General features: G+C 42.2%; 1 protein-coding gene across 1 annotated transcript; it reads right to left on the bottom strand.

Moving 5' to 3' along the window:
* Positions 1–6,224: 6,224 nt before the first annotated feature.
* gmpr (guanosine monophosphate reductase) lies at positions 6,225–14,116 on the bottom strand. The gene is made up of 9 exons (XM_026156315.2): positions 13,697–14,116; positions 10,859–10,978; positions 10,559–10,642; positions 10,180–10,353; positions 10,013–10,094; positions 8,801–8,907; positions 8,260–8,302; positions 7,709–7,868; positions 6,225–7,347 (listed from the first exon to the last, which is right to left on the bottom strand). The coding sequence occupies exons 1-9, from the start codon at positions 13,781–13,783 to the stop codon at positions 7,167–7,169; spliced, it is 1,038 nt and encodes a 345-aa protein (XP_026012100.1). The 5' UTR covers positions 13,784–14,116; the 3' UTR covers positions 6,225–7,166.
* Between the last annotated feature and the right edge of the window lie 178 nt (positions 14,117–14,294).

The raw sequence follows: 14,294 nt of genomic DNA, 5'->3' as shown, positions 1-14,294 counted from the left end.
CTCTTAGATTTTTTTCTTTCTTTTTTTAAAGACAAAGGCAGAAAGTAGCAGAAGCACTTTGTGAAAGGTAAAGAGGTTGTTAAGTAACGTGGGAGCAGATGTGCCATTAAATCACAGAGCAAGGGACAAATGTGAGAGCGAGAGGAGTTTCAGTTAGTAGGTTAGGGTAGAGGAAGTGAGATGAAGCGGGAGGTATCGCGGTTTTCGGCATGTGCGCGGCAGGAAAGTATCGGAACGTGTCTGGAAAGTTCGATTAAGACGGGAAAAAAGAAACAAGTCTTTGAAATATCCTGCTCAAGATCTGTTTTAGACTGAGAGCAACAATCAGAAGCTCACACCCACAGACTTGTGAAGGTCATCATATGTTTGTAATATGTGTGTGTATGATGCTGGTGTGTTTGCTCACACACACGCACGCGCTCACACAGACACAAAATAGTCTCTAAAACTCAATACGTACTGTACTTGGCAATCCATATTTAGACAGCTGCAGAGGCAAGCGTTTATTTTGGTGCATATTGTCCCTACTGCAAAGACACTAGTGGACTGACGTTGGATTAATGCAGTGCATTACAGTGCAGCCGTGCAGAAAAAAGTGCTCTGAGCTGTGTTTGTGTATGGGTGGGAGTTTGTATAAGAGTGTGTGTGCACTGTGTATAGGAAAATGATATAAAGACAACGCTAAATGTCCAGTGTTTCTACTTGGAGTCTTTAATTAAGAGAATCCTGCAATTTGCACATCAGGAGGAGGGAGTTCAGTCGAGACGCAATTTTTATTTTTTGTTTTATTTTATTTTATTTTATTTCATTTTTTAAGGCCCTGTCCCAAAACTAGCCCTAGAGCCACATGACACACTGGAGGAGATCAGGGTTTTTGTTCCTAAACAGGCACTTGCCACACTGTAGAGGAAACGTTTCTGATCAACAGTTATGGCAAACATGTGCCTGCCTACTAAACTGAATTAAAAGCCGACCATTTCTCGGGTTGCTTAAGGAGAATATCTGCCCCTGCTGATTAAACCGGGGTGCCCAGAGTGTAAAGGGGGGCTAGGGTTCGCTTTTGAACACGGCCTGTGCTCAGCCAGCCAAAACTCATTTATCCCTTAGATAGCAGTTACCTCAACAGATGTGCTTGCGTGGTCAGTCGGTCGATCGTCCTCACGGAGTTTGGGGTTTTTCTCTAATATGAAAGCACGAGCCTTCGGTGTAATTGGCCATCCTTGATCATTTGGCTGATTCTTCTTCTTCTTAAAAAACCCCAAAACAAAACTAAAAATCTATACCATGTAACATAGAGGTGCCATACAACATGTAAACATATCTCAGGTTTTGTGAGATTAGCTTTGACATGTTGCTGGCACAATACTGTTGTTAGGGAGGCAGCGGCTTCCTGCAGGCATGTCTGTTGAGCATATCTGTTCCTGCTCAGCCTGTATTTATGTTTTATGGCTGTTGCTGCTTGCCTTTAGAAAAAGAAAAAATAGAGGCGACAATGTTTCAGGTGGTGGGAGTTTACCAGGGTGATGGCAGGATGGATGTGTATTCAGATGGATGAGGAATGGGTGGATTGGTGGTCGAATGAGCAGACAGACTGATAGTGAAGGCGAGCGAGTAAGAAGAGCCCCGAATGAGATTTGAAAATGCTTTATTTTTTATAATAGAACAGGGTTCTCAGATCGACACCCACACAGCAGCGCATTTTCATTTGGTCCTGTTCCTATTGAAACATCTGGTAGAAATAGCAGTAGTTATATGTGTGTGCGCATGGTTTGGAACCGCTGTGTGTGTGTGTGTGTGTGTGTGTGTGTGTGTGTGTGTGTGTGTGTGTGTGTGTGTGTGTGTGTGTGTGTGTGTGGCAGTGGTTTATAAATGTATGTCTTTTTTCTACATGTTTCTCCAACCCCCTTACCAACAAAAGGAAAAATAGACATCTGAACAAAACCGTCAGCCACTCAAACCATTCAGACTCTTACTGTTGATCAGGTAGATTATTATTAATAATAATAATAATAATAAGCCAAAGCCAAGCGACGCTGTGGTTGCTTTGGTTACTTTAGAAAGCAATAGTTAAAAAGTATTCAGGCAGTCTCCTTGTATGCGAGTGGAGCGCGCGCTCGGCGAGTCATTCCACTCAAAATCTCTGCAATAAACATTTTAATAACAATCTTCCAGCACGACAACCAAAAACAGTTCTTTTTGCCCAGAGAAGAAGTACAATTTTCGTCTCATACTGCAAAAGGTTTGCAGACGTTAACACACCTGAACCCAGCTCACTCCAGGTACCGCAGTTCCCCTCCTCATGAAACTCATTTGAATCCTCAGAAATTGCAGTTGCAACACCAGTTGCTGATCTTTCAGGGAAGTTTCTCATATATGCAGTAACCCAACACAACCCCTGAAACCTCCTCTGTCCCTGCTGGTCAGTCACAAACACTGCTGTTACACTGTCAACGCTGAAGGCGAACCGACTCGGTGTGGCACGAAGCCAACCAGCAGACTTCTTTTTTTCCTCTTCGTTTTTTTGACTCCGCCAAGCTCTGCCTCTTTGCCACGACTCCCGTAGTGACCTCTTTAACTTTGTTTCAGGTACCCAATCATAGCCAGCCAGCCTCACGAGCACCTCCTTCTGAGGCAAAGCAATCTGTTTAACCCTTAACGACAACCGTTCGCTACCTTTCAGTGTGGCCTGATGCGGATATAGGAGGTCTGCCCTCCCAATTACATCATCTTTTCATATTCGGTCTCCTGTTCACAGTCAGCTTAAAAAGGCCACTGAGTTTATATTTTACTATAGATGATAACATAAATCAATCAGCAAGGTTTTTTTTTTTTTTTCCGAGGGTCTAGTGTAGTTATCATTTCCCAAGTCTTTCTTAAATCCCATTGAAATGTACCACAATGTGCAATACTTTGATTTTGTTTTCCCCCTCTTTACTGTGCCAAGTGTATGTAGCAAAAGTTCGACTCCAGTGTCTGATCCTCGTTAAAGGCTCGTGTATTTCTTTTAAATATCTGTTGACGTGTGTGTCACATCTGAGTCAGGATGTTTGTGAGGAGAAACAGCAAAGCGTTTTTCCTGTTTTTCCTCTCTTTCCTCTCCTTCCCTTTCGTCCTCGCGGCCTTCCTCAGTTGTGAGTCTGCACCGTGTGTCGTCGTGCGTGTAGGATGTATGCTTATGTACACCTGGTGTTCAAATGTGTGTGAGTGTTTGTGTGTGTGTGGGGGGGGAGTGTTTTCTCCTCTAATAGTCTGTGAGATCATAAACCCTGACCCTCGACGGTTCACGGTGAGACCCACAGGAAAAAGAAACCTCATCGCTAGTGGGGACCACTTTTTTTTTTTTTGTAGAAAAAAAAGAGAAAAAAAAAGAAAAAGGAAAAAAAAAAGATTCTAAACCAACCGAAAGAGATGCACATGTATGTAGATGTAAAAAGACTTGATAATGTTTCAGCACTTTCTAATCCTGGGACGGGGCTCGGTCTAACCCCTCTCTTTCAGGCCGACGCCTGTCCCAGGGGTAACATTCATTCAAAACAGACAGAGAGAATGAGAAAACAAACAAACAAAAACTAAACGGGGTGACTATTGATGAATAAAAAGAGAGAGGGGGAGAGATGGCTCAAGTTTGCACATCACCTTGCCGTAACCTTGTGTTTTATCTGTCTGTGCTCCATCTCGCTTGGCGCCCGGCGCGTTCTTGGGTCCAACGGGCCGAGGTGTTAGGTGATTCCTTGGTTCTTTTCTACTAGGAAAACCCCTTTCTCATGGAAAGCGTCCCCTCTTTCGTTGCGTTCATCTTTTCCAGCGCACACCGCCAACCTGCCTGAACGGATAAATTCGGTTTCTTGATGTTCACGGCTTGGTTCGGTTGTGCGGTGCGGAAAGAGCGCGTGCAAACCTTTGCTTTGTTTGCATTATCTTTGGTGCAGGAGCTTTTTGTTGTTGTTGTTTTGTTTTTGGTCTCCTTGTAGCACTCAGTATAATGTCAGGGGACTTAAAACTATGTAGAGAATGTGTCATTGTTGAGTTTTTCAAGACAAGCGTCCTCACTGGAGGAACAGTGCTAATGTCATTTTTTTTTTTTTTTAAATTGGCTTCTTGCACAACTTGACAAATAAAATGAATGTTGGTGAGTGAGCTTTGACGTTTTTTGATCAGAAAAAAGGCATGTGTGCTCTTTGTTTCTTAATGTTTGTACTTTCATTTTGCGTAAACAAAAATGTGTTTTTTGGCACTTTTGTTGTGTTTTAAAAGTGAACAGAATTCGATCAGGATTCCACTTTTTTCATGAATTTATTTTTCTTTTCTTTTTTTTTGTATGATGTCTTGTCGATGTCCATAGCGCTGGATAACCAACTCAGGCAGAAAGAAGAAAAAAAAAAAGTGTAGAGGCCCACTTAACAGTTAGTTTCACACCAGTCAATTTGCATAGTGGGCTTTTTGATATGGGTTATAAGATATGTAAATTTATTACCTATAATTTGATATTTGAATTGATTTGATTAACAAATGTTCTTATTGGAAATTAACTATAAATTATTATGATATTATGTGTATTATGCTGGAGATGGCTTGGATTACTCTTTAGTGTACTGATCATCTCTGGGCGGCCTCTCTGTGGAAGGCGATAAAAACACTTCAGGACAGGCTGTGTGGTTCTTGACCTCTGACCCTGCCCACTGCCAGGGAGAGGGTGGAGTTGATCTGTCAGCTGTGTCCTTCCTGTGATCTGAACACTCAGCCCTGAGGCTAGCAACCTGTCTGTCAAGATGTTTCTCAGTTAACCTGCGTCACCACGTACTAAAGTGAGACTTACTGGCCTGTGAGATGGTGGCGGAGAACTGGACATCAGCGCAGACCTGCATGGACAGTCTGGCCTACAGGGGGGGCCACAGCAGTTCCCAGCCAACTTGTTTGTACTATATTGTACTCACCAAGTCCCTGTGTCTCACCACCCCATTTCCTCTATAGCAATGGAGAAACCCTGTTGGTGTATGTATTTGACATCTGTACAAACGCACCTCTTTGGAAAAACAAAATGAAACCTTGACATATCTGGAACAAATGGGCAATTTGTGTTTTTCTTTGAGTAGCAATGCATACGTGAACAAAAGATCTGGATATCTGTACAGAACGCAGCTACTGTGATTTCACCCAGTGCTGAAATTGGTACCTTTTATAATATCTCCCTCTAGTGTTTAGTGGGCTACATAACACCTGCCCTACAGTTTTGAGCCTTTCTGAAGCTTTGGAGTTATGGAAGTGCTTGCTCTGTCTAAAAGCCACACTGCAACCAAAAAGCTGGTATAGAAGAATACAAAATGAAACATGGTACTCAAACAGATTAATATTTGTAGCCCCTGAAGGTTATTGATTTTTGCCTCCTTGCACAGAGCTCACTGTGTGGGCTTAGCTAACTATTACAGTTTGGTCCTATTTGGACACTGACATTGTGTCTCTGTACAATCACAGTGGATTATAAATTGAATAAAAAAGATTTAATTTAATTGCAAACGTTCGGCTTTAACTCAAAGGGCTTCACAAAGGTTTTGCATTAACTGTTTAGGAATTACAGCCATATTTAAAACATAGTCAAATCATAGTCCCAAGGCTTGAACGTAATTGGACGACTGGCAGGGAAGCATTTTTTGAACCTGTTGAGGCCTGTTCCCCCATTATTTCATGACAAATTAAGCAGATAAAACTCTGGAGTTGATTCAATCTGCTGACCTTGTATTTGGTAGCTGTTCACTCTGAATAGGAAGTGCAAAGACATGTGAGGGAGTCTATCTGGGAAAAATAATAAATGAACCTGTCAGAGGCTTCTTGATTGATTTAAAATCCACTGTGGTGGTGTACACAAGCAAAATTATAAACACTTAAGGACCTAAATATACATTAGAAACAAGTTTTCAAGGACCCAACATGTGACCAGCAGCACAAAAGAAACGACTGTTTCATTCCACCTTCAGTTGTAGTACTCTCCTCCTGATCTTATAGCAGCTACTCCATGCAGCTTTGTTTTCACAGGAAGTGGCAACACCAGCAACAAAGAAATATTAGAAATATGTGAGCAGTAAGTGATGAAAGAAGTTTCGTTGTAATGCAACATGAATCTAAATGGTCTCAACTCCAAGCCAGACATCTTGGTAGTTGGTTTACCACTTCTTCTTTTTTTTTGTTGAAACTTTTAAATCAGAAAAAGAAACCGAAATCTCAAAAGCTTCTAGTTACAGTTTATTGTCCAGAAAGAGGAATTATGTTAATCATTCACTGATTAATGACTTCCATTTTCTGTCTTGACTGCAATAAACAATGTAATACTGTTAGTTATCACAGTATGCATTACATAGTGTAGGTTTTCATTTCCTGCGTTTAATGGCATCGTTATGTTACTTTACAATGCAGTAAAAGGCACAAATCTCTAGACTTGCATGATTTAAAATGAGGGACACATTTTTACGTAAATATACCAAATACTTGAAATGCACAAACTGTGAAGACTTCATTCTCATTATGAAAGCGTCCCAACTCAGTTCAAACTGAAAGACCAACACCACTGAGGAAACCAGCACAAGGTTCTCCATGCAGTTTATTGCAACACAATTTCTGCCTTGACAATTAAAGGCCGGAGTCTCTTAATCTCGCATATCAACTTGCACATTCATTTTAGGATACACTTCAGCAAAATCATTGATCTTCCCACTAATACCAACACGTTCCTGCTGAGTGTGTTTTACAAATCTCATATTCTTGCTTGCTCTTGACATGTTGTTAATGTTGAAATATCCTCCAGTAACAACTTTATATACAAGTTTCTGAAAAATCTCTACTGTAGTAGTTTCACTGCCGTTTCCCAAAACTGAAAGGTAGCAGGTGAAGCGTATTTGCACATTCCCATTCAAAAACAATGTCTGCATAAATTACAACAGTACTTTATTGGTTTCTGCAAGCATAGAAACACACTCACTGTGAGATTAAAGAGAGTAGAGTGTTGTTATCCATCTGGGTAATTCAAGTCAAATTTTTGAGTTGGTTTAATTGCAGCCCGAAGGAGTTGAAAGCTTTCGGACAGCAGATATCCTGAGAGAAACAGGTGCGTGGTGAAGTGAGGTGTAGGTCTGTATGTGGTCCTGCTGCTACTGGGAGAAAGTAGTACCACCCCCTTAAGTGAACATATAGCTAGACTGCTGTGTGACACGGATAAAGGTGGTTCTGCGGCTCAGCTCTTTGAGTTTGGCGGCACCCACATAGGTGCAGGTGGAGCGCAGGCCCCCCAGCACATCCCGGATGGTATTTTCCACATCTCCTTTGTAGGGAACCTCGACCGTCCTCCCCTCTGATGCCCTGGGAGCCAAGGAAAGAGGTGAGAAGGTGGACTTTAGAAACCTTTCTTTGGTAAAATATCTGCTCATCTATTCTAGTACAAGACCAGAGCATGAAAGTTTAAAATGGGCTCATCTTTTTTTTATAAAGGCAACTTTTGGAGTTCTAGAATTCTTTTGTCTGTGTTATGAATCATCAAAGTATGAAATGGATTCAATAAGAAAAAAAATGTTGCAAACACCTGAGTGATTAAAGTGTGTCTATAATAATACACTGTTACTGTAAGCAATCAAAAAAAAAGGAATTCCCATAGCAACACAGATGAAGCCAAAATGAATGACTCACAGGTGTTGCTGCGAGTCTCAGGGTATCACTATCTCACCTATACTCGGCAACTCCCCCAGTGTATTTCTTCATGGCTGTGTCGGAGCTCATGCCGTAAAATAGTTTGTACTTCTTGCCATTTTTCTCAATGACCTCCCCGGAGCACTGGTCGTGGCCTGCGAGCATTCCTCCCATCATTACAAAGTCAGCACCGGCACCTGAGGAGCAGAGGCACAGCCAGAGTAGGCACAGAGGTAAGATGTATAGAACAACACAGCAAGTTTGAAGAGACAAACACAGCGCACTGTTGACCACAGCATTCCCGTAGCCATGCAGTGTGAAGAATGGGGAAGCACACAAAGCTGAAGTCAGGGAATTTGGACAAGGGCATGAAGTCATGGAGATTATATCGTAAAAGACTAAAAAAAACAGTATAATCACAATTGTATGTGACACCATTATGTAAATGTTTTACCTCAAGATATGTTTTTTGTAGATTACAGCAGGTAAGCTGTATATACATACAAAAGTAATCTGGGAAATAGATTTGCCACTACTTCACTGTAATTTAACTGGGGCATTTCTTACAGCGTGGGGTTGGTTACTCACCAAAGGCCTTAGCTACATCTCCAGGGCAACTGCAGCCACCATCCTTAACAGAAGTTAAACACATGTCAGTTTACTGGTTCACATTAGGTCAGAGAAGCAGGTTTAATGTTTAATTTTAGGACTAAACTGCTCCCCCTATTGGCTGGAAACCTTCAGTAACATGCATGAACAAATCTAGTGATACATAATCGCACATGTTTTTTGGTTTTTGCACATGTTTACAGTGTGTTACACCTGCTGAACTGACGAGAAAAAACCTGGTCTTTCAAGCAATAAACGCTCTTCTGTTGCTCACTGTTTGCCACCCTGTCCTCCAAGTACAACACAATTTAAAATGGAAATCTCTTTGATGCATTTTCAGTATCTACATGAAAACCACATCATTGCACTCTGCTTTGTATCATTTTCATTTCAGCCTCTTGCATATTTGCAGCATATTCTGCAGACAGCTTTCCTACTGTTGCAGAAATTGCCAATATTTACTTTAATTACTGTTTGACTTCATTATTTTTATTTAAAAAAAATTATATTGTGGACTTACAGAGATAATGTGACCTTTGAGTCCATGAGCGGAGTCTGCACACTCTATAACAGCACTGAGCTGTGGGTAACCCACTCCTGTCTTGATCCTTGTTGTGCACACAGAACCTGCAACAGTCAGAGCACACATTAGAGAACCACATCTTTATCTCTCTCTCTGTCTGTGCTGATTGCTGCTGTTGTAACTACAGGAACCTGCCGTCTTTTTTAATCTGTTCAAGTCAGGTGACTACTCAGGTGCATGATTGGCTTTTAGTCCAATCATGCACCTGACTTTTTAAGGAGTGTTTTTGTTTGTTACATCATGTGACACTGACCTGTGAACCATAAAAGCACAATAAAGGCACCCATGTCAAGTGTTGTGTCTGCACATAAAATTGTATCTTAAGGCACATTTTTACTAGCAGGCTGTCACAAAAAAGGCACCATTTTTGGTAACAACACATTTTGACAAGCATAAAATAGGAGTTTTGCACCATCAAGGTGATTCGCAAGGAGTTAATAGCTAAAAATTTGCCAAATGTTGGCATGGTGTGCAGTGCAAAAAACAAACAAACACAACAGTAGTGCCATTTTTACACACAGCGTCTTGGTTTGGGGCTGTGTTTCAGCCACTGCCGTTGGGAATCTCCAAAATTGATGGAATTTTCTTTAGTATTCAGCTGCTTAGTAATGATTGTGACTCATAGGCGCACCCGTTAGAAAACAAGCAGCTTCATCTTATTATTTTTGCCATTTTTATATTCGCTCTATGAAACTCAGTGCTATCTGTGTTAGGAAAAAAAAAACAGCTTCTTTCATTTTTATGTCGTGTTGTTGTTGGACTGAGTTTGCAAGTAAACCCAGGAAGGACAGATAAGTCTGAGGCTGGGAATGGGAATCCTGATTAAACAAACAAACCATGCAATACCATCTGGAAAGTGTCCGATTGGCGACGGCTTAATTTGTCAGCATGACAATGATCCCAAACATTAGTCTGCTGTAATCGTACCAGTAAAACCACATTTTTCATGTCTCCACAGCAACGTTAGAGTGGCTACATTAGTCATGCAATGAGTCAGTAACTTAATGGCGTGTAACATGACCGCTATACTTGGTTTAAAATGCTGTACGTCTCTGTCTTATGTCTCATCTGTGTTTGCATGCCTCACTGCTGGTCTCTGTGTTTGAGGACCGTGCAGCTTTGTGTTAAGAGACCTTTGTACCCACTCACCTGGCCCGATGCCCACTTTGATGATGTCAGCCCCAGACAGGATGAGTTCCTCCACCATCTCTCCTGTTACCACGTTGCCAGCCTGCAAAACCAGCACACAGTCTTAAATATCCCATAATCCACCAGGAGACAAACTGCCAGCCAACGTGAGGCACTGTCTTTCCTACCATGATGGTGTGTTTGGGGAACTTTTCTCTGACTTTCTTGACAAACTCCACAAAGTACTCAGAGTAGCCATTGGCCACGTCCAGGCAAATGTACTTGAGGGCAGGGACGGCTTCCAGGATGGCACACAGCTTCTCCAGATCTGCACTGCCGCTCCCTGAGCTAGCAGCTACGTGCTATGGGAATGAAAATGTGTTTTATTTAGATTTTCTAGTTTCTTATGAGAGACAACATACATGTAAAAAGTCTTAAGAGCTTAAAAGAAGGCAACTGGACTTCTCTAAGTTCCAGTTCCTTCTTTTCCAGCTCTTAAGGCGATGACCTGGATGACTGAGAATCCACACACACAGACTACGTTAAAGCAAAGACTGGAAGTCTTACCTCTAAGCACTCTGGGTGACTAGCAGCAAAGTTTTTCCAGTCTTCTACAGAGTAGTGTTTATGAATGGCTGTGAAGAGGGTGTGCTAAAGAAAGAAGCAGTCAGACAGAAAGGAAGACAGGAAGAAAATGAGAGATTCAGAAATACCTTAGATACTCTGGGCCACTGACATTCTCTCTATCATCCATCATTGTCCTTCAACTTGAACAGAAGTAACCTGCTGATGAATCCACAACCATACAAAATAAAACAAATGTATTTTTAATTTATTTATTTTTTTATAACTATTGTCTTCACTCACTTTACTGAGAACTTGTGCCATCTCAAATGTTCCTGTGGTGTCCATGTTGGCTGCAATGATGGGGATACCTGTGTAGGTCTGCTTAGAGTTGCGGAATGTAAAGGTCCTCTGAAGATCCACCTGAGGACGGAAGGAATTTTTTAAAATTTATTAGTATTTTTTTATCCTTGTCATTTTTCTTGGAAATATGAAAAGGCTAATACTCGTCTCCTGAGTGTGCATGGGTGCACTGAATCATTTAGATCAGTGGTCCCCAACCCCCGGGCCTCGGACCGGTCCGTGAGTCGTTTGGTACCGGGCCGCGAGAGTTGAGGCTCAGGTGTGAAATGTACGGTTTTCAGGGTTTTTATCAGTTTTCAGCGTTATTTTGTTATCGTTTTTATCGTTATCTCGCTTTTCCTGGGTCTTTTCACGTGTGTTATGAATAAAAATTTTTTTTCGGTACTGGTACTAGTTTTATTTTGTTGTATTTATCCGCGACACCTTAAAGGCCGGTCCGTGAAAATATTGTCGGGCATAAACCGGTCCGTGGCGCAAAAAAGGTTGGGGACCGCTGTTTTAGATCTAATGGACAGCTTCTAATGGATATGCCTGTGCTGAGCTGAGCTCAATGTGACACACAAGCTGCACCATTTTCAGGAAAGTGTTTGAGTCACTTGCGGAAATTATTTCTTTCAAATTAAATCATTAAAATAAACCTTTTTTCCAGTTAACGATCTAAATGCTGAACTTTGTTACTACTCAAGAATCTTCTCCCAGAACCATCGTTCAACAGTCTTGGTGGCTTTACTACTGTAGCATTACTTGGTCTGGTATAGCTTACTAATGTTAGCTAATGTAAGCAATCTAAATGTGTTTACTGAGGCTAATATTATTGGCTGATAATAGTTATTTGCCAATCTTTCAGTATCTGCATTTAACGGCCAATAATAAAAATTTTAAAAACTAAAGAAGAGACAGCAGAAACACCCTTCACCATGGTGTGAGTGATATTGCATAGTTTGTCCACCAGAGGGCACTCTGAAACTTCTCACTTGTAAATAACTGTGATAGCCTTTTTCTACTAGTACTTACACGACTCATCTCGGTTTTGGATGTTTTTCCATTACAATCGAGTTCCATGTGTGTGGGGTTGTTACACAGTCCTGTGACATAATTTGAACACAACACAACAGTGGAGGACGTTAAGGCGATGGTATACCTGCTGTTCCGTGCATGGCTTCTAGTCAGACTCAGCGACCACATTGTTGTTTTTTGTGTAGCCATTTCTCCTCCTTGGCACAGATTCTACCACCTAATGGAAAACCCTAAAAACCGAGTCTAGTTGAACCATGCCGAGTAGCTGCCAGTGGAAAAGGGCTATAAATGCCAAAAAAAAAAAAAAAATTAGGCTCAACAAATGCCAAAATATCAGAATATTGGGGGTTTTAATCACCAACTATCAGTATTAATATGTAGAAAATGTAGAAATGTGTCTAACTGGTAAATTTTCAACCTAGAAAAAAAGAAGGTAAAGATGGTCGGCATAGTTGTCAAAAAGTGGGACATAACGGTGAGTTGCCTTGCCAACAGTTAAAAACAAGTTTTCTAAATGGCTCCCTCTTAGTGCTGAATGCTTTTGTTGACTAGAACCAAGACATTTATTATGCAAAGCTACTTAAGCTACAGACTTACCGTACGCAATGCACCATAACTTTTAATGTGGGCATATAATGAGGTCATGCCTCATAATAGTGAGAGGAAGGAAAGAGGTGGAAGACATGGACGAGGGAGATATTCTATAGTCTATATTGATTCGCTCCAGCACATCAGCAGATGCTGCACACTGACTCAGGACTTTCAGTTTACTTCCTTTCTATTCACCATTAATAATGAGAAAGTAATGATGCTGGTGTAGCTCACCAGGTTGAGCAGAAGACCCATGTGCAGCAAGGCTATTGCAGGGCCATTCGCTGTGTGTCTTCCCCCTGCTGTCTACTCTCAGTCTGTCCTGTCATAATAAAGACTAACCCCCGCCACCAACACCATCAAGCTGAAAATAAACCACATCACTGCAAAATATGTACTTAAAATAAATCATCCAGTGGTCTCAGTCGCGGCCCGCTGCCCACATTACGATCTGAAATATCAAAATAACCAAACCGCATTCATCAGGTGCCACACATGTGTCTGAGACCTGAATCGATGTGATTAAAGCTGCTGTTATACTGATATCTCTGTGGCATGTGGAATGTGCTCTGGTTGGCTGCAACACGCTCCGTCCTATTTTTAAACAACTTTTCTGAGAAGTCTCCTGTGTCTCATGTTGCTTGCTCCCTCAGAGGGCTCAAACTCTTTGCTTTAGATCTAGTGCCACCACAAGTATGGTGATGTTGGACACAATGTGGCCTGCTTAGTCTGCTTTAGATAATAATGACAGGTAACTAGATCAAGGCCAAACTGATCAAAATGTTCTTTTATGCCTGTGTCCAGCCTGTTTCCTGTCACCTTTAAGAAGGTCACTCCGCTGTTACACTATTTCAGCCCAGCACAGAGGCAGTGTACACCTGATAGCTCAACATTAAACAAGACAAGGACGCATTTTACTCCTTCAACGAGGTATCTTTGTTGATTTAGGAGTAAATGTAAAGTATTTTTCGCATTTGATCAGAACTAGACAGCTCCAGGACGCCACCCTCATCAATCTGCCCTCATGTACAAACAGTTAACACGATATTGCGGCACAATGCGCAGGAGAATACACCTGTCTAACCCAAAGAGCTGTTCTGATGGTTGATTACACTATACATGTAATGCGTGAGTTATGCGTAATGAGCAGACGTAATTAACAGGACCGACCTCTGAGCGGCTCTTCAGGCTGCTCCTCTTGGGTCTGAAAAGGACATCTTTAAAGTCCAGCTTGAGGTCTGCGTCCACTCGAGGCATCTTGAATGCCCCCAGAAATGATGACCAGGACGATGATGGTAAGTATGCAGACGTAGCTCCCCCGAGGAAGACTGCAGCAGCTGTGGTGGTCGCTGGTCCCAAGCCCCAACCACCAAACCCGAGTCTCAAGGAGGCCAGCGTTTTTATAGCAAAGCGGGACCCAGCCCAGTCCTGGCCCCCATGTCTTTATTTGGGCCTGGACTCTCTCTCCCCCCTCTTTCTGTCTTTTTTCTCGCTCCAGCCTCGCGTGCCTCCCCCCTTCGCCGCTCTTCAGCTGAATGGCAGGAGCAGCAGTGGCTGAGCTGGCAAGCAGGTCCGGGCTGTCCCATCTGCAGACGCGCGCGCACACACACACACACACACACACACACACACACACACACACACACACACACACACACACACACACACACACACACACACACACACTCACAGACATGGCAGCACTGCAGTGGCTCGCGTGCTGCAGTGCTAAAGAGCACACCTGGTGTCCAGCTGGGGCATTGCTCCC

The sequence above is a fragment of the Astatotilapia calliptera genome, chromosome 22 (genome assembly GCF_964374335.1).
Source record: "Astatotilapia calliptera chromosome 22, fAstCal68.1, whole genome shotgun sequence".
Taxonomy (NCBI): domain Eukaryota; kingdom Metazoa; phylum Chordata; class Actinopteri; order Cichliformes; family Cichlidae; genus Astatotilapia; species Astatotilapia calliptera.
This window is presented reverse-complemented; position numbering and strand designations above follow the sequence as displayed.

Coding starts and splice junctions, on each gene's coding strand:
- gmpr (XM_026156315.2), bottom strand. CDS start 13,783: ATGCCTCGAGTGGACGCAGACCTCAAGCTGGACTTTAAAGATGTCCTT. Junction 10,979..13,696: donor GCCTGAAGAGCCGCTCAGAG/GTCGGTCCTGTT, acceptor TTCCGTCCTCAG/GTGGATCTTCAGAGGACCTT. Junction 10,095..10,179: donor TCCCCAAACACACCATCATG/GTAGGAAAGACA, acceptor CTGGTTTTGCAG/GCTGGCAACGTGGTAACAGG.